The 25,034-nt window shown below is 41.7% G+C and overlaps 1 protein-coding gene across 1 annotated transcript in view; it reads left to right on the top strand.

Annotated features, from left to right (window-relative positions):
- The window catches only part of LOC121604556 (alpha-1,6-mannosylglycoprotein 6-beta-N-acetylglucosaminyltransferase B-like), a 111,284-nt gene that overhangs the window by 26,932 nt on the left and 59,318 nt on the right, over positions 1-25,034 (top strand). Inside the window, exons 3-6 of the mRNA XM_041934106.1 lie at positions 12,642-12,792; positions 21,683-21,792; positions 24,363-24,439; positions 24,696-24,875. Of these exons, the coding sequence (XP_041790040.1) occupies positions 12,642-12,792; positions 21,683-21,792; positions 24,363-24,439; positions 24,696-24,875 (518 nt within the window). The remainder of the gene's footprint in view (positions 1-12,641; positions 12,793-21,682; positions 21,793-24,362; positions 24,440-24,695; positions 24,876-25,034) is intronic.

Below are 25,034 nucleotides of genomic sequence, written 5' to 3'. Positions count from 1 at the left end.
AAGTAAAGTAATGCAATCGTGTACAGCTGTCCATATTTACAACTGTGGTATATAAGTGAATTGTACTTGAGCTGTCAGGCTACCAAATCCCCAGAAAGACCCTTGATTGCATAATGATACTTTAATAACACGGAAGTTCCTGAAAACCAAATAAATATGACTGTTTATTGTTTAAGATGATTAAACCAACTTAAATGGATATGATGTTACATTGTTCAACACTAAAGCAAAGTTCAAAACACCAGCAGATCTAAACGACTCAGACGTTATACCAGGCTGTACAACAATCTGGCAAAGACTGATGAGGAGAACCAGGTATTTATCCTGTGGCTGGTGATCAGAGGATTCGCAGCAGCTGTCATGGCTGACTGGCACAAGGATCAGGTGTAGGTGAGTCTGGTAGAGGAGGAACTGCCCAGTACAGACACACACAGACACACAGGGATAAACACAAGGAGAGGAGTCACAAAAGGAATTGTTAACCCTCACATCACCAGCTCTGTAATCATGCAACTTAAACACTTACAAGTTGTAAATATGGGAATTTTTCAGTTATTGTCCTTGCTGTGTCTCATCTTTCCAGGATTTTCTTCCATGAGACTAAACATTGTGGGCATACTCACACACACTCATACGCTCACATTTGTGAACACACTGCAGCCAGATATGCACACTCAGACACACAGAACAGTGAAAAGGTCGCGTCACACACATTTCCCATCTAAATTCTTCTATACCCCCATCTACCGTGGGGGGTGTACACGCATGCATACACTCTCACACACTTTCTACATTCTGAACTCAACCTCTTCATCTCTGCCAATCTCGTCGTAGAACGCAACGCTCTGTCACGCTAACACACATTGACGTGCCTGTGGTGAAAGGAGCCCCTGCAGCTGCGTGTCTGTCTGAGCTGTGCTGAAGTAGTAAAAGTCAACGGAGGAATGTTTTCTGAGAGACAGAGACTTCAGTAGGTGGTGGAAATGGTGATAAGGGCCACGGCTTGTGTCTGTCAAGCTTGTCAGGATGGTGCATGAGAATGAGTGTGGCTTCCATGTTCTCATGTATGGTGTGTGTGTGTGTGTGTGTGTGTGTGTGTGTGTGTGTGTGTGTCTTAGAAATCAAAAGGAGGTCATCAGTCATAAATGTGACCATTCAGCTCCGCACATAAATGCTGCATTGTTAATGCTTAATTCAGAGAAGACTAATGCTATCTGATAAAGATACCCATTGTTTTGGACTCATTTGAAGTTATGCTTTTGAAACAGCCATCGCTATCGCCCCATTTCATCACAGTTTCATCAAGAAACAAACACACCCACACATGTAGACACAATGCCTTGTCAACAGATTAGCCTTTCATGCTGCATATGTGTATATGCAATTTGGTCTCTGTTCAAATATTGTTTTATTTGCCCATCTCAAGTGCTCTGTGTGGGATTGTGTTGATGCCAGCTTTTCATCCTCTGTCATCATCTTAAGATGAACTCTGACAAATCAAGATGACAGAGAGGGAAACAGTGAAAATTCAAGAGTGCTAGAGGATGAAAGATAAGAGGAAGAATAAGAGAAGATATTGCGGATGGATAAACGTGACATCTTCCAAAAAAAATGTGTAAATCAAACAGCAGCTTACAAAGGCCCTGTGAGTGAAACACAATTTGGGACAGGAGGGGGAAGAGACTGGGGGTTGAATTGAGGCTCAACTGCAGAGTCACAAAGGGCTTGATTACAGTCATACACGAAGTCTGTCTTCATCCCACCCGCCATCACTTTGAAACAGAGAAGCTGTCTCTCTTTCTTCGTGTTTTTTAATATCCTCTCATCTATCCCATCTCCCCTCATGAAATCCAATTTGCCTTCACTGGATGAATGGAGAGAAAATGTGAAAATCAGACGAACAATAAATATTTAAAAAACTGAACCAAGAGGGGGAATTAAGATTGAGCAAAGTGTGTTTTTTCCACCATTGGTACCTGTTTCTATTCTATTCTATTCTGTAATTTACAAAATAGCTTATTGATCACCCCATTGTATGTAGTCTTACATCTTATTAAATTGTCTTTTAGATCATTACCAGTCATTGTGTTTACTTTATTGCCAGCATGATATTTCACTTCCTTCATGCTTCATTTGCTGCATTTTCATTTGCCAAAACCCTACTCCCACCGTATATTTCCATTCCCATTGTGCAGCATGCAACAAAAAAACAGCCCATCCCACTCTTTTCTGTCTGCACTCAGTCCTGTCGTTCTTTAGCTAATGAACAGTAGAGCTCCTGCACCACAATAATTAAACTGCTTGTAATTTGTAGTAATTGAATGTGGGTGTGGAAATGAGGAGAGGAGATGTACTGGAGATTGGAGTGGTAGCGGGGCATTAAGCGTCTGTCTGTCTGTCTGTCTGTCTGTCTGCCTGCCAACTGAGGGATGAGGGAGGAGTTTTACTGGTGATGGTGTTATTTCCTTTACTGCAGAGGAGAGGGAGGGTGAAGCGGCCTGGGGTGGATGAAGAATTGGGTGAATGAGTAAGAAGAAGATGATGAGTGAAAAGCACGGCGGTGAGGGAGAGAAAGGAAGAGGTTTAGGGATAAGTAAAGGCTGAAGATTCAGTCACAGAGGGGAAAAAGAGGTAGAGGAGTGAGCACAGGTAAACATGCATTATGTATGAATTAATATGTGTGTGTGTGTTTGTGTGTCAGCTGGAGGGTATTGTGTGTGTATTTTGTCGCTATTGTACAGCCAAGTCAGGCTGCAGCGATGGTGTCATCTCTAGACAAATTCTGGAGATGACGGTGAATAATGGGAAACAACAGGCAGGACAACATGACAGCACCCACCGTGATTCTACTAAGGTTTGCGGCTTCATTTTCTGAATCACAGCTGGAAGTATTGTGTTCAAATTATACTCACTGGGATGGAATATCTCAAACAAAACACTTATGAGCCCACAGAGTTACTAAGCACTGATGAAACATCTCCATAATGTGTCATGTGACACCTTAATACATCTTAATTCTAGTCTTGAATTCCAGGCTAGAGAGACTTTTTTTCAGATTTCGTCTTTAAAATGTGAATCATGAATAATATCACAATCTTATTTTGGGGGTATATTTTCCTGTTTATATAGCTTTTAGTTTGGTCTCTCCCTGTATGTGTGTGTGTATTCCTATAAGAACATGACATCGGTCTCCAGTTAATTTAGCTGTGTCAACTGCTATCCAGCAGGCCCGTCTGTCAGCATTCATCAAACCACAAATGGTTTTCTTCTCATGAATATTCAAACATGCCCCCCTCCCCAGCCAATCAAAATACCATCCTGTTCTGGCACACACTATACCTTGTGCACGCAGACATGTCCATGTAAGATCATGTTTGGGTACACTCACATATGCATACGTCACTCATCATGTGTTTTGTGCAGCTGCACCCATGCTTAAAGAGACGATCGTACAGACACACTCACGTAGTGTTGGCACGTATATGCCATACACACACACACACACACACACACACACAAATGATTGGCGGGCTCACGGTAGGAAGGATTATAGTTCAGCGCTGTCTCACAAACCCACCACATATCAAATGATTCAGAGTTCTCTTCAAGACAGTTTGATTTCCAAAGACAGAGCTCGATCGTGCTTGATATGTGGAGACAGGGAACGTTTTCAAAGTGCCATAACTCCCCTGCAGGTGAACACTGAGTCTTTCCAGATCGGTTTTCATCATTTTCAAAATGTTATTTTTACGGGATCATGCCATGAGTAGTTCTAGACTATCAATATTAATTGTTCAGTACAAAAACCTCTGTAGTACACTGAATTGGAGCGCAGACATGCTCCCAGGTTATGGTGGATTTTCTGCCTTCATAATTTGTACAGAGTTATGCACAAATTCAATAGGACATACAAAAAAGCAGGGCAAAACCCACCCATTCACCCTGCTGCACTGTGCCCCCTCTATGACCCATGTCCTTTTTACAAAGATAAACACACATACTCACACAGGCTGCCAGAACACCTCAGGGCACAATCACACTCTTTTAATGGAAGGAACCCCACTGCTCTCTCTTTTTTTGCTTAACATTCAACCATAATGGATGGATCCATTATGTATTCAACCCTGCACACATTACATGCTTTAGTCATAGACATACTTGTAGACAGCACTATACAAACACACCCATACTGTGCTGAGATGTGAAAAGTCATGTTTGATAGGGAAGTTGACACAGACAAATACTGTTCCCAGCCTGAGTGAAATATGAATTTTTAAAGTTAGTGGCATAAAAGGAATTTGATGGAGGGAAGTCATAGTTATTTTGTATTGTGTGACCCTTTCTGTCATTTCCATTACCAAAAAGTCAAGAGGACAGACAGGCTGTGACTATTTCACGGACTCACACACAGACACATACAATGGTTAGATTTAGTATTCTGTATGGATTCCGAGTGAAACTGCATCTGGCTGCCGATTTCATTTCTGGTCGCTAATGTTAATTGTTCCCACTGTCAAAATTCTGCTGCTCAGATGCTGAAATTGGTTGAGGGAAAACTGCCAGCGTTCTGTGTCGGCTACAGTACTTGCACACACATACACATACAGTACATATACACAAAAAAGTCTCCCTCTCAGTTTTCAGTAGTCCGTTTAGAGACACTAACAAGGATTCTGTTCACGCTTCACGCATTTCAGTCCTCAGGAGAAATATGATGTGCCGTGACACTAAATATTCAGTCCAATATGGTGGCTAAAGCAGGGCACTGTGTATGTGTGCATGTGTGCGTGTGCTGATTTATTCCACCCTATGCCAGTGGGGGTAGCCAAACACGGCATGAAATAGTATGCCAGCAGCTTGGCCCTGTTAGCCCACTGCTTTTACTCTCATTGAATCTTAAGTCTGCATTTATCTTACACAAACACAAACAGGTAGTCACTCAGACAGTACTGTAGCTCTGTGCTAGATTCATGACCGTAGGCCCAAAAACAACTTTCGTTTGATCTCTGGGGATAAGTTACTCCTTCATGCATAGTAAATAACTTGCAGCACAAGTCTAATTAAAGCACAGATTTGGTTATTTGGTGCCAGTTTAGTCGCATTTTATAATTTTCTTGGGATCAAAGGTACCATTTCAGCATGATTGGAACTGCAGGGCAGTGAAACATCAATCAGCTTTTACCAAATAAACGCATCCATTGATCAAGATACGTAATTTCAGTATGAAGTCTTTCATTAACAAATAAGTGGCCACATTGTAATTAGCCCAACTCACAAATATTACTTCAACTTTTCCATCAGTCTCTGTTATGACTCTCTAGTCTTATTGTTTCATCAAACTTGCTGAATTTAATGTTTTAGTCCTTCAAACAACCATCGCTATAATAAACTGATCCAATTCAGACTTCACAATAACTTCAGCCTCAGTGTGTCACTCCATAGTGTAACTGAAACAGCCGCCTTGCTCACAAGAAATGGAATATTCATCATGCATGTTTATAAAAGCATGTGCCATGGTCACTTTTCAAATATCTTAACTGTCCAAACTGTTAGTAAGTGAACAGATCGATTGGTAACTGTGTGCTGGTGACGTGGCTTTTCAATCTGGATGCAATGTGGATTTGCCAAAAAATGGATTTGAGCTGGCTGTCTGAACAAGGCCGAAGGTTTTCCTGATGTCAGAGCTATTATTGTACTGAGCAGTCAGAAGTTGTCGATACATTGCCCGAACAATGGACGAACAGTGAGCCTATAAGAGCTCTGGTGTTAATGTCGATAAAATCTGTCAGCAGTAATAGGCTGATCACAGTGAGCTCACGGACAATATGCAGAGACTCAATACAGATACTCAGAGGGGAAAATTGGCCACTCACTCGGTGTTAAATCTTGATTGTTGTCTGTGTTCCTTGTCCATCCTTCGCTCATTACTTCTTTTCATTCACATTTTGATTTGCATTTTTCTGCTCTCATTTTTTTCCAGGTGCTATTTTGTCTGTAATGTCAATGTCATACACACACACACACACAAACACACACACACCGAGTTTCCTGTTTTTGACTCCACTGCCCTGTTAGCTTGAGCAAGTCAAACCATCTCTGTCTCTGCAGTCATGTTGCTGCTGTTTATCATCTTTCAGTTTCTGTCCATTAGGCACGGCAGGGGTGACGAACGTCTGGCCTCAGGGCAGTACGTGGCCTACGAGACCGTCTGTTCTGGCCCGCAAGGCAATGTCGAACTACAAAAATAGCACCTCAGAAATACAAGAAAATTCTCCAGACAACAATTACTTTTTTCTGCAGTAAAAGAAAATAACTTAAAATAGTAAACTAACACGTCCTTCTGTCTTGTCCCTTAGCGCAACACGCACCCAGTGGTTACATTGTTTTCAAGCCAACATGATGCATGGCTACTGTCAAGAAAACAAAAGTAGATGTGGAGTATTGCACTTTCCAAAGCAACAAACAACAACAAACACTGTTGGTTTTTTTTTGTTAAAGTAAAAGGCAGGCAAGCGATGAAAGTCCAGTCTTGAGCCTCATTACCGCTTGCTAGCTAGTTATAACACATGCCGAACTGGATGAGCTGCAAGGACAAATATGTCTGGATAAAGGTAACGTTCTTCGGTGGAGTTTGGGTGCGCAACAAGCAGCTTTCACAAGATTGCATTTTGACAGAGACAGTGTTATGCAGGCAATTTTTGTGGTGAACGAGCTACGAAGCTGAAACCTCATTCAGACGGAGAATTTGCTGCTGCAGAGCTGCTTTCACTGGACAGAGTAAAATAGTTCCAAAGTGTCAGTTTGTCTTGAAGAATTCATGGAGATGAAGAGATAACCTGACGTGGAACTCAGTGATAGTGTCTGTGTGATTTGACCTTCATGGTGGCGGTGGTAGCTCCTCTGAGCTGAACCTCAGGCTCCAGCCAACTTCTCAGCTCTCTGCTTTCAAATGTGAAATCATTTGAAGCTAAATTAAAGCCATGGTAAGTGCAACTGCAAAAACAAAAGCCTGCTGTGACATCTGAATATGCTGGTGAGTGTGAAAACTCCTTCAGGCTTTTGGCGAGAGGTCTCAGGACATGAAAAGTAAACAAAAGGCAAACATTTTTGCTACACCAGTACGTTCTGTGGTGCGAGCTACAAAATCATTGAGCTGCAAAGCAGCAACGAGCTCAAAGCTACTTACAACAACCTCCCTTTGCTCAACTCTGTAGGTCTGTACATCATGAGGGTTTTCCCATTATGAGGAGACATGCACTCAAGTTTGCATCTCTACTATTGTAGGCTGTTCTTTTCAAACCCATTGTGATCTGGATGAGGTTTCATCTGATGAGAAAAGACAAGGACAGCCATTTACTATCTAATAGTATCGTTTAAGCAAGCCTTTGGAATATTGTTACCCGTCCTTTAAATTGCTATTTGGTTGCCTCAGTCAATCACAATAAAAATATTTGCAGTCTCAACAAGGATCAGCCTTTGAAAGACAGACCTCATTTATAACAACTGCTCATTTGTCAACCATGGCAGTGCAGCTTCTGTGACGAGATATTGACACACAGATTCATCAAGAAACAAAGACTCACAGGGAATAGTTGATATGCCATTTGATGCATTAGACCATGGGAACATATGAAAGACCTATTCATGAGCTTTTTGGATCTCATACCTTTACAATTGGAATGCTACTTTGGTGTTTATTCTAATTTTCTCTCTCATATAGTTGTTTGTGAACCCCCAAGTACAAAGGAAACCGCTCATATTTTTTAGAAAGTGTAATTTCAGGGAGAAACACTGAATATTAGACAAGCCCATATTTGTTCAATCCTAGTAATAAACTGTAATCTTCTTTATTTTTCACGACCATTCCTTCAAATTGCTTGACCCTTAACATGGACGTTATCCCTTATCAACCAATCACAAAGATGTAACCAGAGCGACCCACCGGCACACTCTGACAGGGTGATCCATCACAGGCAAAGGACATGACACTGCCAGTCTGAGACGAATACATCTGTCGCTGAGGAGATAACTCACTGAACTTAGAATTCCTTCTGCTGTTGGTAGAGATCGAGGCAGACAATGACCTTGCACCAGAGCTGTTAGGTGCTGGAGCCCATTGGCTGTAATTGCCTGTCAAGCAGCAGACATGGGGTTTGACAGAGTGGTCGGCAAGCGTATTCCAGGTGTTTGCAGTGTCAATATGGGTCTTGCCAAGTCCTCTGATGGGAGGCTAGAAGAATACACTCTGACCTTTGTGTCCCTTATGTCCCAAGATGTGTCTTATTAGGCTGCTTACTGCATGATGTGTGGTTGCTGAGGATTTAATGACAGATTGCGTTAGGGTCTTCTTTTATAATGTGACAGTATTTGGATTGAGTTAATGTATTATATATCTGAGTTATACTTGCACCTGACATTAAAACGCATCTACAGTATATGCACTGAAATCGGATTTCTATTACCAAAACGTAGATTACCAAGCATTCATTCCCTCTGAATTTGTAGCCATTGAAAATGACACTTTTAGTGTGAACACCCCATTTGGCTTGTTTTCAATCTGCTAGCCAGCCTGCCTTTCCTGATAGCTGTGTGGTGTTCACCTGCTAATTGGATTTGCACTTTATGCAGTTTATATCCATTAACATATTAGAAAGGCCTGCACATGAAACTGGATTGGTTATAATTTTTGTATAGGATGATCCAGGACATTTACTCTTTCCAGGTGTTAAAGCCACTGAAAATGTCTCAATAACAGTAAATACCCATCATAAAATAAGCAACAATCAAAATTAGACTTTGGGAAAAAGTCATCTAATGCCATTAGATTCTGTTTGAGATGTTGCAGAGACAAAAGAGAACAGACAGAAACCTCTGATGTGAAAAAGGGGTGGGAATAACTCACGATATGATACTACCACAATATATTCCCCATGATAATGATGCTTTACAATACAGCGACTCACAATGTCTGTGTGATTGAAGAACTAAAAAGACAAAAAAAGGCAAAAGGCAGGAATGATGTATTTATTCACTGCATCGAGTCTGAGCTTAGTGCCTCCTTAAAACACACACAGAGACTGCAACGAGTCCATGGTCACGTCTGGTAAGTCAAATTGGCAGCAGAATCCATTTATAGCACCTCCATGTTTTTAATAAAAATATCGATATTTGGCTCCAGTGTATCTATAACATGCCGCAAGAACACATAATACAATTTATTCCCATATCAATATTTTGTTCCGCCCCAATCTGAAATAATAATAACCAAAACTAGTCAAATTTTTCACAAGATATTGTGTTCATGGAGGACCCCACTGCTCAAAGTAAATATGTTTACAGGGTCTTCAAGGTTGTGAATGATGACACTGCTGAAGAAAAACAATAGCTGTATACATTAACATCTCATCATTATACAGTACGTGTGCTAAAAACAGAAACAAAAAAAGAAGACATCTCTTCTTAAAAATGAGCCTTGAACATCTACAGCAGCATGTCCACAGCAGAGCACATACATTATGATCAACTGAAGCTGCTGCATTGACCACAGAAACCGGCTACGTCCGCACTTGCATGGCACTGCTCATCTCTATTTTTACGTGGCTGATCTATTTTTTCTTCTCGAGGTGTGGCTTCAGGGCCTGTGTGACGTGTCCGTGCCTCATGTATTTTGGCTGTTAGACATATTTACCTGAGATCAGCATACAGGAGCAATTAGTTCTGCAAAGATGAGGAAGCTTTTTATCTGTGCCTCTACTTTTCAGTCACCTTCCTGATTCTAGACTGTTATGATTTGAATTCACAATAGGTCAGCTGCGGTTAATTTTGCTTTTGATAGCCCGATAACCATTAACTAGTAGCTAAAGGTTAATTTTGCCCTGAAAAGATGACTGGGAGTCGTGTCCTGGAACATTTCAATGATCTGGACAAACGGGAGAAATTCCGGTCAAAATATCATTTGTGTTTATGGACCTTATTTTCCCATGTCTAAGTGAAACAATTTTTGAAGCTGGCAGCTACGAAATGGACTGCAGTGTAATCCCTCCGAACGTTAATGCAATGTCAATGTATGTCCTCTAAAAGTGTTATTCTAAGCGTCTGATAACATCATGGAAAGGATCCCTACAGAGACACCTTTTTGTTAAAGAGTCAGATCCTTTTCGTTTAACCAGAAACAGCCACTATATCGCTCTCGCCAAAAGCCACCAGACTCCATTCACAGAAACAGTAATTTTATCATTATAAAACAAACTTAATTCCAACTCGAAACAAAGAAAGCTTACCAAAAAACCTTCTTGGTTCCTTCTTATACTGTTCCAACAATCACCACCATTGACAAGTGACGGGTTGTTGTGACGTAGCGTTCGTTTGTCCAGCAGTAGTTGGTCAGCGCTTTTGTGTGTGCATGCTTATGTGTTAAGTTTCACTTTTCAACTTTGATGGCCAGAGATGTATTCACCTCTCCACACACACAACTACATACAGTATGCTGCCACTCCTTTGTGTCCACAGAGAGCCACTCTCTGCTGTGCTAGGTGAAAGAAATAAATTGGCCATCACACAGACACAGGCAAGAAAAAGAGAGCCCCGGCGTAATTAGTTCCTGGCTTTTCATAACTCAAAGTCTTGGTGAAAGTCTCTTTCTCAAATCAAAGGGTATCAAAGGATGTAAAAGTAAGCCCATATTCAGACATCAGACTCCAGAGTGTCTGGGTGTCTGGCCTTAACAAAAGCCAGTTTATGACTGTAGATCAGAATACAGCACTGAGTGATGAGCACTGCTGTTGGCAGAGGAAATGAGAGATCAAGCCGAAGATATACAGGTTAAAGACTGAGATAATCAAACTGTTCTCTTTTATGCTTAAAAATGAGGAATAACACACATGCTCAAGTGGAGAGGAACTGCTCTATTGAGGTCGAAGGGGTATTATGGTAGGGGTGGTAAATGGAAGGTTTGACAAACAAAATAAAAAAAGACACAACTGATTCATACTTGAAAAGTCATCCTTGAAATGAAATAACATTTTCTTTTGTCTGCCACGGCACGTCTGCTCTGTAAATCACTTGTCCTGTATCATCGTTTGAGGAGATATGCTGTACTTTTGCATTAATTTGATGGAATGCCGTTAGTTATCCGTCCGTGCAGATAGAAACCCTATTTCGATGCAGCCAATCAAATCGCACCGAGCCAGTCAGCAGCGACACAAAGCAAGAGCCACAGACTCTGAGCAATAACACATGCCGGCTTTCCTGCTAAAGTCTCCTTCTTATCTAACTTTCAGAGGTGAACACGTGTCCTGTCCTGAACATTAGCAACTGTACGAACACTCAAGGGAGAAATCGCGCTTAATGTTACAGGCTGGATAGCTAATTAGCTGCTCATCTGCACCACATTAAACAGTACCATTTAAACATACCTGCAAATGTCACTCCGGCCCAGTTACATGCCCGTTTGGTCTTTTCTCTTTAATGCCACTAACAACACTCTGTTTGACCGTGACACATGAATTACACTGCATGTTTGTTTACTTTGTCTCTCATTCCCTCTGGAGTAACACTGGCTCTCTGGCAGCCGGCCAGCTGTCAATCAAGCACACAGGGAGACGTCTGTCCAGCTGCCTGAGAGGAGAAGGAGCATTTCTGATATTTCCCAAAACACGTTTTTTCCCCCTTTTAATAATGAAAAACTATTAGTGAAACAATTACATGTTGACATTATTTTTTTATATGAAAGATAATAAAATGTGATTTAAGTTGGAGCAAACATTTTATACATATAATGCGGACAAACCCATACAATTATAAGGTTTTATAAAGCTTCATAAAACTGTCCTCTTTATTATGAACAAGGACAAGTTTACGTCTGTTTGATAACATGCCTTGTCCAATCACTGTTTTGTAATTAAATGAATCAGGGAACATTGCACCATGGCTGCCCCAAATATTAATGAATAGTGACAGTCTGAAAACTGGTTTAATCAGTGAGGTGTCATCTGCAAACTGCACCATGGAGGTAAAAGAATACTGTTGTGACTCCACTTTTTGGACACACACCATTCAGTTACTGTTGTTCAAGGGAGTGTTTGGATTTCACCCTTACATTTAAATGTACCTCTTTCTTTTTTTTCTATTGTATTGAGTACTGGCAATGACATCAGTGTTTGAGTGGGAATATGGGTGAATCTATCGGTGATATTTTTTGCTATTGCAGCCCCACTTTGTTGTTTAGGGTTATAAGGTGAACGTATTATTACACTAGAAAATGCTTTCCTAGTAGTGAAAAATGGATGCTTTTTAATAGATATTTAATTTCAGAAGAACTATAAATTTTTTAGTCATAAAACACTGGTAGGCAATACAGAAGGAGGGTAGACAGTGAATGTTTTCCTGCAAATCTCACTAAGGGGACATTTTTTTGGCATACTGCAGAATGGAATTTGCTTTTGATCTGCATTGCAGTGAAGTGCACAGAGACAGTTGTCCAAAGCAAGAACACAGCCAAAATCAACTACAGTGCGTCGAGCCAGAAGAGCTGCAGGCTTTGTGATTAATGTGCATGCTGTTCTACAACGTTGTTATGTGCTCTACTGTCCAGCTTTTCATTCATCTCCTGCTTCTCCTTCCGTGTCTGTCTCTACACTCAGTGCTGGGAGGCATGGAGTCACGTGGTGTGCTGAGGAAGATCAGTGACATGCTGGAGGTGATTCTGAAGAGGATGGACAGCCTGTCCAAACTGGACAACACCTCCACCACTGACGCACGGCGCCTGGATGAGCTCAGCTCTGCTATCAACAGGTATGCTGAAATTTGTTTGTGTTTTTTTACAGTTTTTATTCTGTGTCAGTGCTAACTGGTTTTGGTTATCAGCAAAGGTCTTACTAAATTAACCAGTACTCCCTAGATGTAGCTGGTTATGGTGAGATTCACACCAAAATTAGATGAGGAGGTTATTTATTTTCAAAATACGAGCCACATAAGTTTGATACCTCTACTTTTTTCGCTAAAAAACCTTTTCTGAAAAATTTGAAAAAAGTGCTTCAAAATATTAGAATTACATGAGAAATGCCATATTGCAAATATCTAAAGTGATAGTTAAGTTCTTTGGCAATGTTGTATATCAGGGCTTCTCAGAGTTCAGACCTCTATCTGCATCTGGACTGAAAAACATGTCATTCCAGACCAGCCCACATCATCAACTGGCAGCCCGCGGGTCTCGTCCAGCCCAAAGAATATTAATGAATTCAGAAAATGCACGTGTCTGACGTTTCTCACCAGTGGATGAGACCCAGTCCATCCTGAGAGTGATCATTGATTAGCTTGTCAAGCCCTGACAGCGTGCAAAAAGTGTTCATTTTTTATTTTGAAATAAATGTTGTATTGATCATTAATTCTTGGTGACATTGGCTATACGGTGCAGCTGGAGATCATTCAGAGCGACCCCATCCCCAGATGACTGCGGTTTTAATGTGGCTGATTTCCATCACTGACATTGTTGTCACTGCTGGACAGTGTTGTGTGTTGTTGCTGCTGAGTTTGTTTTCTCTGGGATATAATTTCTACAACTAGTGTAAATGGGGTTATAAGTATATATCTGAGTCAGAAATAAATATGGACTAACTGTCTGAGCCTCGTCTGCCTCGATTTCACGCTGGTTCAGTCACGAGAGATATGACGTTAATTAATTGATTAAATGTAATTTTGTTATCATCAATCGTTCTGGACCTCTAAATAAAAATCAGATGGGGACCTTTGAGTGACAAGTTTGAGAACCCCTGTTTTACATTAATGGTAAGGCTTCAGATTTGTCATAGCAACTTTCCAAATTGTCGAGGACGTGTCTCAAAAAATCTCTCTGGTCCTCTGGGTTCTTTGAATGAAGCAATAGGAGAAGATGTTGAGTCCAAAAAATCAGTTTTATTCTAACATCAATAGAATCTGCATTTATTTTAACATCAGTAGAATGTGCAAGGTAACAGAGCTCTGGGTCTCAACTTTCCTTTCCCTGATCCACAACAGAGTTGGGTCAATGGGCACAATTCAGCAGAGCTCACAATTCAAGATCAGTCTTTGTTCAGTCTTGCGGTGACAGCAGGAAAAGTGTTAAAAGCCACTTTCCACCTTAACTATCTCATCTTAACATTAATGATGCAACCATATGTTACATGTTTAATTACTCTTCCTGTGAAAACGGCAAGCACTTTTTCCGATCTTAAGCGAAACTGTAGTATTTAGTATTACATTAATACAACAATTTGACACAAAATTGATAATATCGCAGCACTAGTGAAGCATTATTTTTTCCCCTTATAATGGAAATTAATTACACATGTGGTGCATTTCTAACACAGAGATTATGCATGCTATTCAGCTCTTTGCTGAGCTGAGTGCTTTGCTAAGCTCAGGTGTGTATAAACAGAGAGCAGCTGGTAGAGCTTTCTTAGATGACTTGTCCTTTATGGCAGAGAAAGGCATGAAATTCAATCATTACACCATCAAATTTAGGATGTATTCCTCATTGTCATTCATGCTGTACATCACCTCTCTATCTCCACTGTAGTCATGACTTCTATCTTCTCTCCTCTTTGCTCCTCTTTTTATTGTATTTCACTCTCATCTTCACTCTCATTTTTTTTTCCTTTTACGATCACTTGTGGAAATTGCTGCCTATTACCTCGAAAGTGCTGCTGCAAACAGACTAGTCTTGTATGACCTTGCTGCTACTGCTTTTATCAAACCGCTCCTCTCTTTGCCCTGTTAATACCAAAACATCCAATTTGTCTTTCCTATCTAACATTCTCGTCATTCTGACTCCTTTCATTTTCAAACAGCCTGACTAAACTCAGGAGTGATGTGATACACACTGACAGAAATCCCCTCACTTCCTCCAACCTTGTTAAATGATCCCGGATAAGCGCTCGGGTTCAGATCTCCGCCGAGGCACTGGAGCGGAAGGATGGAGCGATTAATATGGTCTGGCGTAGGTGTTAACTGCAATCAATGTCTAGTAATGGGTTGTTTAATGTCAGGGAAGCCATTCTACTCTTAGGCCACGACTGGGGAGAATTGCCCTGCTAGGGATGTAACTGTCTATGGTCAGGGATTCTGAGTAGGACAGTACATGCATGTTTTACTGTAACAGAAATCAATGTCTTGTTATTACCTTAAACTGGGTAGTTTGGGTAGATAGAGGGTTATGGTCAGGGTGTAATTAGGGTCAAACAGAAGAGCTGAAATCAATGTTGTGTGACTATCCTGTTTGAAATATGGTTAATGAACAGTTTACCCTTAGCCATTTGAGTATGACTTGGATAAACAACAGTAGATACTACATAAATTCTGATAATTACATCATAAGGCACATGATATGTGTTTTTCTTTAACAAACCCTAATTGGTAATTATCATTTTTACATTATTGTCTGAAAATACCAGCGCATGTCATTTTGAGTTCACGTTGTGTGGGATGGAGGATAGAGATGGGAAGGATCCCTGTGGAAGTGTTCACGCCTTTGCATTATTCAAGACGCCAGTTGGCAGTGTTTTTATTAGTCTATCCACTTCAATTTTCACATTCAATGAATAGCTCTGCATGTTTTATTAGCAGAGTCAGTCTTGGGGGTGTAGAATATAGTGGGCATGATCAAAATAGTGTTTTGCTAAAGTTTACTCGTTGTTCCACTCAGGAACAAAAAAAAAAAAGCACTCAGATACTACTGCAGAGGGCCAGGCTTAATCCCCAGCAGCAGTGCCTTCAGCTTGGCTTGGTGCCCCATTACAATTACATTCAACCTATTACACACATTTGTAGCAGAAATTGCAATGCTGATTTAGTTACTTTAAAGTTAAGGTCCATTTTCACAAAATATTTATGTTTATTTGTCTACCCTCTGTATGCATCACCCCTAATGAATGGTTAATCATAAAAGTGGTAATGCACAGTGAAAGGGACAGTTTGCATTTTAAAGCACGATTACATTATCTGGAAAATATTAAATTTCCATAAGCCGCAACTGTAAAAATGACTAAACGAAAGCACAGCAATGTTTTGGTTGTAACAGAATCTGTGATCACACCAACAAAATTAACATGAAACCTAATGGCCTCAGTCCACTACTGGTTTGCTTTGTTTACATTCTGATTCACTGGGATGAAGAATCATTTAGCTGCTACTTTTAAATCCAAGCTTTGGAAATAAGAGCTGAAAATGCATGACTTGTAAACAAGAATTGCATTTCCAGGCCTATCCAAAATGCATGTTTATACAAATTGATGCAAGCCATAAAATATTTTGATGGTTTGTAAGCAGCAAACATCAAACTCCCCACAGAGACCAAACATGAGCAAATCTTCCTCCATGCTCAGAGATTGGCACACAGATTTCTGCTACAAGGAGTTCACCTCTCTTTGTTTAATTCTTAAATGAGTTCTCCTTGAAAGTTGTTCTCTTCGACTGAAGTGCTCTGTGAACAATACGAAATCAAAGTCAGAACACACTGCAAATGGGAAAAAAAGAAAAAAAATCTATTTCACAGCATTGTTTGGTTTGGACTGAATGAATCCTTGGAGCGAAGCTGCTATAATAGTGAAATTTTTGATTCAGGAAGCAAAATGAAAAGGATATTGACTGAAGAAACTGGTGTGCACATACAAAAACATACACACACACGCACAAACATACTCACACTTCTTGTCTTGATGAAGTCCCTTTGATGGCTCCCTGCTGAAGACGGAGAGTAAAATTTGTTTAGTGTGTGTGTGTGTGTGTGTGTGTGTGTGTGTGTGTGTGTGTGTGTGTGCGCGCGCACCAGTTTCTGTGCATCATGCACGTGTGTCTCTGTATTAGTTCATTTGAGGTAACACTTGTTAAAACCAGTCTGGGCGTCAGACCAGGGCACAGACCCCTGGCCGAGGACATAGCCTGTAGGATTAATGGACACACACACACACACAAACAGAGATGACCTAAGTCTCTCTTTAGACCAATGATTTTCATTCCATCACGCATTTCCACTCTCTTCCTGCCTCCATCTCTCTGTCTCTTACTAACCTTTACTCTCTCTGCCTTTCCTTTCTTGCCCTCTGTCTCTTTTGGCTATATTTTCTTACTACAATTTCTCTTCGTTTCGCGCTCGCACATACGCACAGGGTGAGAGAGTGTGTGAGAAAGGTAGTTGGGTATGAGTGACGTGGTAAAGTGTGATTTTTGCCAGCGGGGTAGGAGCAAATGGGAAGAGAGAGCTTTATAAAAACATATCCCAAATCCAGGCCAGCCTGGCACACATTCACAGAAACACACACACACACACACACACACACACACACACACACTGGGCGGGAGTCTCATCTCCGCGTGAGCTTCATTGGTGCTGACACACTCCCGTGTAGCGGCGAATGGGACTTGATGTCTGAGGCCCCAGCCTGCGATTCACCCACGGGGCAGCCACTCGTTAGAGCAGAAAACGGAGGGAAAATAACAAGGGAGGAAGGGAGGGAGGGAGAGGGACAGCAAAGAGCCTGGGAAAATGAGAGAGGGAGATGAGGGAGGGGAAAAGGATGTGCGGTTGATTCACTCCGTTTTACTGTGCAGCGGATGAGAGGGGAGATTGGTAAGTCTCCCCTTAGGCGTACTCTCTCTGAAGATCACTGCTTTGGCTTGGCTTTACCTATTTCTCCTCCCTTAAGCACCCATCTAAGCTCCGTCAGTAACAACCTTTATCCCAGGAGGCCTTCTTTTCCACGGCACTCAAGTCGATGTCATACTGCAGCTTTGCTAAAAGCTGCCAGCAAAGGAGACTCTTAAATTCTTCTTTCATTTCCGTTGTTGTTTTTCAGTTCCTCTGTGCATAGATCAGTGGGAGGAATAAACAACGCTGCTCAAACCTAATTTTCTATACCACTTTATGTGAAGTGAGAAGTGTGTGTTTGTGCGCGAACATTTGTGAAGAAGCAGCGGAATAAGAGCTGTTAAGTGTGATGTTTTCAACAGCACGACACGGGGGTGGAGATAGTTGGGACAAACGGACGTCAGCCAAACGCTCAAACCCACATGCTGACACCTTGTCACATGCGTCTCGCCCTGAACAGCTTTGGTTGATGAGATGCTGCCAGAACTGTCCTCTTCCCTTAAGATGATGAGTTCATTAGATAGAGGGGGCAGGAGGGAGAAATAAGAAGAACATGAGAACACATTGTATCCTTAGAAACACTCCCTGTTGTTACCGCTGATTTTCTCTTCCCGCTCCTCTTTCAGCTACTTCTTTCCAGGGCGTTCTACTTCTGCTTGGCATCCGTCAGTGGATTCCCTCTTGTCAGTTCTTCTCCCCTTATACTTTCCTCCCATTTTGTCGTCTCTTTGCTCTTCCTCGTTTCTGTTTTGTTTCCCTCATTTGTAAAAGAGCCAACTGTCTACATTCATCAAACAGGAGGAATTTTCATCGTAGCGCACAACAGTGGGCCATCAAATATGCATATCCCTTTATTCTTTGATCATAATCATTGTTTAATGTTTCAGTGAAGCTGTTTGTTGGATTCCACACGAAGGCACAGAGGATCTCTTCATTTTATGAGCTCTCTTTCTTAATACAAAGAGACCCCTGGTACTCTTGCTCTGTTCGCTGTGTTGTTGATCTTCCCTTCATTTTCTGCCTGCTTTTACTCCAGTTTTGTCTCTGCTCTCCAGCTGCATGTATCTTTGTCTGTCTTTGTGTCTTGCCCTCTTTGTATCTCATTTCGCAGCCCTCTTCCCTTTCTCTGCCCCAGTCTCTCCCACTATGGCTCTTTTCTTTTCTCCTTCTCTGTGTGTCCATCTCTTGGGATGAGATCACATTGTAGCAGACATTAGAGGCAAGATTAGAGGGTCAAGTCTTATAGAGGCCACCTTGCACAGTCACAGTCAAGCCCCCCAAAGAGAGCTTTACAGTAACAGGGGTAACCCAGCCTACCAAGCAAAGGTTTTGTCCTTCAGGCCAAATATATTGCAATTTTTGTTTGCAATATATTTGGAAAGGATATTTTAGGATAGGACCAATGGCAGCTGTTATCCCTGTTCAGCTGGGTACTGTTGTGTAATGCTCCATGTAACAATAGTAATGTTTTAACATAACTTTATAGCAAAATATTGGTTCTCAATATAAAACAATATGAAGATAATGACTTTCACTAACGTGTACGCAGTGAAATTGTAATTAGTTCTGTCATATGCTTTTTATTTAGATAACTCTGTTTCGAAGTGCTTTCACACCAAGACATTGCTCTCACCTGCTTCTACACTAAGCAGCTGAGAGGAATGCCATTTGTCGCACTAAATAACCAAACTGACAAAAATGAAAATGTTCCCAGTTTTTTTTTTCCAGCTCGTGGGTGGTGCAGAATGCAGGTTAAATCCTGAAATCGATGAAATAATCACACAACGCATTGTGTGATTATTGAGTCAAAAGGTGCAACTCGTATATTCCTACCTAGAATTATATTCCAGGTATGGGCTCACTTACGGAAAACGCTGAATCGTTTGTAGACGAGAGGGAAGCGACAGGGATGATGATCAGCACCTCAAAGTCTACTCTGCCGTAAAACAGTGCCCACATACTGCCCACTTCAGGGTTTGGAGAGGGTCATTGCACCAAGCAAAAGAGTTCATGTATCTTGTGGTCTTGTTCAAGAGTGTGGGTAAGATGACAGTGGATTGGTGATACATCCTGATGAATTCTGGAGGGTCGTCATTGGCTCGTCCAATTGGGAGGAGACCATGCAGCAGACAAAACATGCTGGAAGGATAATGTTTCCCATTTTGGCCTGGACACGCCTTGGGATCTCCCAGGAAGAGCTGTACCCATTGCACGGCGAGAGATGCCAACAGCCTGGAAAAGAACCTGCGTCTCCTTCTGGCCGAGGAATAGACGTATCTTCCTGATGTTGTGGTGCACGAATTTGCAGGAATGTGTTGTTGCAGCAGTGTTGGCAGCAAAGGACCGTTGGTCATCCAGCGTCCCACCTGGGTTCCTTACAGTCTGAGCCAGAGACACCACAGAGTTCTTAATGTTAATGGAGAGGTCACGGAAGGGAGACGACTTCCCTGGAGGGAAGAGCTGCTGGGTCTTGTGAAGGCTGAGCTTCAGGTGGTGCACAGACATCCACTGAGAGATGTCAGTTAAATTATGAATAAATATATAAAATCATAAAATATTGAATTGGTATGTTTGCTCATGTCACCTTTTCCACAAAACATTTAATTAAAAGATGGCTTTAATGTCAGAAATATATTTAGTTAGTTACTGTTAGCTGTCAGTTAGTTTTGGATAATGGGTGCCTAAATGAACAAAAGTCAAACCATGTAATATTTCCGTATGGGTTTGATTAATGAAAATGGATTAGTTGAGTCCAGACCAGGAAGGCAAATATACAGAGATAATGTATGTTTATGTAAAAATTCAGAAATTCTGGACATTATGTTATAACGTCACATTTCTTCAAATTTGTAGAATGTTTTGGACGCAGCTGTTGCCCCTGAAATATACACAAGTGGAGAATAATGGCTTCTCTATTGCAGTAAACATATTAAACAGGGCACAAACACATTTAGCGATGTTTACAAGTGACACTTACAAAGCCGTTAATGGAGTGTTAAGACTTTCTGTGACTTTTATGGCTGCCTCCTGTTTTATTTTAGTTCATTTTCATGCAGCTGCTGTTGACATTTAGTTAGTCAAGCAGCCTTGCATTCCATCCTGTACACACACACACACACACATAATCAATAATTCTGATCATCATCTCTGATGTGTTATTATGCTGCATTTAAGCCTCTGGCTTTAATGAGGGTTAATCCCATCTGCTGATTAGACAATACAGAGAGACAGGAAGGCGCACACACGCACTCACTCACTCACACACACACACACACACACACACACGCACACACACACACAATCCACACTGAAATCAAGTCATTTAAATGGACATAATGGGCACAGCAGTATGAGCGTGTGTGGTTACGCAGGCTTGGCTTTGCGTGATGTGCAATCATGCAGTGAGATGCTTTGGAAATATGCAGAACTACAACAAGCACACAAATCGATGCAAATGCATTCACACAACAAATACACACACATTCCCCGCACATCTTATTATGTGAATGGGAAGTCTCTCGCCCTACAGAGGAAGTGGTATTAACAGCACAGGTCTTTTTCTATTTCACGCTCCAACCAAGTGTCTAACCATTTGCATCTCCCACCAACACTTTTACATCTGTTGAGATGTAAAAATGGAGGGAGGGAAAGCAGAGAAAGGCAGGCAAGGGAGAAGAGTGGGAGAAAGAGCAAGACAGAAAATAAAAAGTAGAAACAAGAATGAAACATAAAAGCTGGGAATAACTGAAGAGGAGAGAGAATAGCCTGTGATTGAAGTGAGGGAGGAAGCAGGAGGGAAGGGACTGAGGAGCAGCTGACACCATCGTAAGACAAGACTGAGCGATGAGAGATATTTATAGATGTTTTGGGTGTCAGTGTGGGATTAGCGGTCTACTTAATGCAATGGGACATGCTTTTTGTCTGAGGCGCTTTATTTTAAATATATATTTATAAATATAATATTTATCACTATAAACAGTGTGAGGGTAACTCTCATTCCACGTGCCTTCATCCCTTCTTTACTCATTACTTACGCATTTTTGTGTTGTTATGTGTGTGCAGGTTTCAGCCAGCCGGCCTGGTGGAGAAGATCCAAGCTATAGCTCAGAATGTCTCCAACATGGCCATCAAGGTGGAGCAGATATTGCAAAACAGTATGGTGCAAGGAAGAGGTACAGTAGCAAACATCATCATTAATAGCGTGAAATGCCTTTACCCTCTTGTTTTTACTTTCCTTTATGTATCCATGAAGTTTACGTGAAGATATACAGCACAATTAGGTTAAAAGGAAAGTAAATTACACAAACCTACGTACACGACACCAAACTATCTCATCCAATCCACTCATCTCAGACACATGTACATTCACAACTCTGATTACAGGTTGCTAAGAAGCAGAGAGCGACAAATCACAGGGTTGAACTGTTGCACGGTGTTAAGAAATGCAGATCATAAGTTTATGTTGCCAGTGTACTGGCTTCTATCCGTTTTCCCATTCTAGAACAGGTGTGGGTAGAAAGGTAAACAAAACAGTAAAAAAAAAGCTGCATTAAGCGTAATTCTTCAGTAATGTTCAACTTGAAGCGCAGCTGGACTCAGGCACAGCTGTCAGCTTGTGTTGGACTGAAACTTCAAATGCTGCTGTTACAACAGAACAGAGGACGGACACAACAAACAGATCTGCAGACACACACATGCAGAGTGAGAGAGAGAGAGAGACAAACACGTCAAACACACTCACACGCTTGTTTAAGTGAGGAAATCTAGCAGATTTTTTTCCTCTGGCACAAATCACGTCCGACATCTTGCCAAAATACACAGGTGATGGTTTCAGTTCTCCACAGAAAAGCACTTTACTGTAAGAAAGGCAAAGCTTGGTGCGATTACAGCAAATCTGAAATCTGAAACTCCGAGAGCTGCATAGCATCTCATGTAAAACTTGCATCATTTCCTCGAGCTTTGTCTTCAGCTTGAAGTCACAACCAGGAGGAATTTAGAGTTTGATAGAAGATTCATTTCACAGTATTTTTAGGGAAGGTAAGAAGATAAATGTTAGTAATCAAGTCATCTTGGAAGCACCGTGGTGCAGGCAGGACACTGTGGTCAACTCTGTGTATCTCATCTTGGCTTTATTGCTTCCGGCCAGCCCTGTTGTTTTCTGTTGTGTGGCTCTTGCACATTTTTAATCAAAACCTAAATAAAACGAAGCTTGAGACAGTTCTGTACATGCACTCTCTCTCTCACACACACACACACAAAAACAATATAACCACCATTATGATCATTTTTTCCTCCTTATTCTCCTCTCTCACTTTTTCTCTTGAGGGTAATTGCCCAATTCTTTGCAAGAGAATAAATGAGCATCACTGCACATCTCCTTTTCCCCGCTGCATCTGCAGGGACAACGGCACACGGCAGAATGAAAACACTGCTGTTTTCTCTAATCACAGATGAATTGAAACACTGCCGGCAGACTTTATTATCATACGGCTCAGTGGCGGTTTATTTATCTCGTGGTCAGGCGTGTGCGAGAGGGAACGACAGTAGAGAGAGGCAGGACGTGATTAGAATTTCCTTCCCCTCAAGCCCTGATGAGGCTTTTATGTGCTGTCTTGCAGGGACAGGAGTCAAGTTTTTATCAAGCTAGTTGACCACATTTCCAATTGTTGCTACAGTGGCTGGTATTGTAATCATATTTGTAAGCAGTGTGTTTCTTAGTGTGTGTGTTTTCAGTCGATGGTGAGAAGCCCCAGGGAAGACTTATGTGGAGAAATGTCTCTTTTTCATTAGGCAAATGGAAACAGACGCAACCTAGAGAGAAGGCAAATTTGTTGGTCCAGAGAGAGAAAGGGGGGGACTGAGAAATTGAAATTGAAGCTGCGTTCCTTGTCTTCTCAGACGATATCATTCCAGTTCTCTCTCTCTCTCTCCGTCACTCTCTTCGATGCTTTTCCTCACATCAGCAGCAGAGAGGCAGTTAACTAAGTCAGTGGAGCAATTAATGCAGTGAGTGTTGCCTAAGTGAGCAGACGTGCTTGCTAGCATAACCCTGGGATGGTTGGCAGCAGGGGGAGACAGGCTGTGCCGCTTTGTCAGAGCCCAGTGAATAGTGTGCACTGCAGTAGAGCCGATATGATGTGATGCCGCAAAGGGGAAACCACAGAGATTTATGGCCACCGATGGCACAGACGCGGCATACGCTGCAAGTGATGATGGTAATGATGATGGGGAAAGTGAGTATCACCATCTAATGTTGAGTGGAGAAAAGCCATTGATGTGAGCGTCGCCGTAACCTGGAGGTTCTGAGGGGTGAGCCTGTGGGTCAAAGAAGTTCATGTCTGTAGTCATTTAGTCCAAATGGTTTGGTTTAGGATATAAAACCTGAATTTTAAAGAGACTTTCACATGCACCATATGCTACTCAATGACCTGATAAATATTATTACACTGGTTGATTGCAGTTGGAATGGTTTTCCTCACTGGAGGATAAATATTCATATTAAAAGCTGTCTGTATTAAGTGAGCTAAGCCGACGAGCCTATAGACTAATGAGGCAGCGACTGTTGGTAAAGCAAAGGCTCGCGACTTGTATTTCACCTCCAAGAGGAAAATATTGGTCTAGCGTGATATTTGAAAATGGGAGTGGATCCTTGTTTGTCGCTGGCCTTTTCCTAGAAGGTATCCAGCCTACAAGAAATGAACTGATGCTTTATTACTGAACTCTATTCACTTTACCTTTTCAGCAGTAAGAGATGGGACGTTGAACCAATGTGAAGTACCAAGAGACCCCCACTTTCCAGAGTGTCCAGGGAAAGTAGATGTGAGTGTTTCATTCTGTTATTTTCATTTTGAACATGCTGGTACGGCAGGTGTAAACGAGGTGGTGGTGGGGTTAACAAGGGTGTCACATCCACAGTAAACATCAAGTTTTAGGATGCTTTAACACATGTTTTTGGGGTTTTGGAACCACTGTTATGGAAAATTCATATTCCCTTCTGACCTGCTGTTCTTCAGATTTTTATTATCATGGGAATATAAATTGCATTTAATGCACATGTTCTCTGTGTACCATCCAGTGGATGCGTGCACGTTGGACATCGGACCCTTGCTATGCCTTCTACGGTGTCGACGGTTCGGACTGCTCCTTCCTCATCTACCTGAGCGAGGTGGAGTGGTTCTGCCCCCCGCTGGCCTGGAGGAACCACAGCAGCCCCCCCACCCAGCATGCACAGCTGGCAAAGGCCCCTAAGAGACAGGTGAGGGGAGTACTCACAAACATGCACAGCAAAAACAGACACCAGCTAAATAAGATGTTACAATGAACATAAATACAGATCTACACATGCACAGCGGGTGGAAGCAAAATGATGGATGCACGGTAAACATAGTGATAATGCTTGGCTGGCCACCGTAGC

Source organism: Chelmon rostratus, chromosome 3, assembly GCF_017976325.1.
Source record: "Chelmon rostratus isolate fCheRos1 chromosome 3, fCheRos1.pri, whole genome shotgun sequence".
NCBI classification, from domain to species: domain Eukaryota; kingdom Metazoa; phylum Chordata; class Actinopteri; order Chaetodontiformes; family Chaetodontidae; genus Chelmon; species Chelmon rostratus.
The sequence above is the reverse complement of the archived record's forward strand: the minus strand, read 5'-3'. Positions and strand labels throughout refer to the sequence as shown.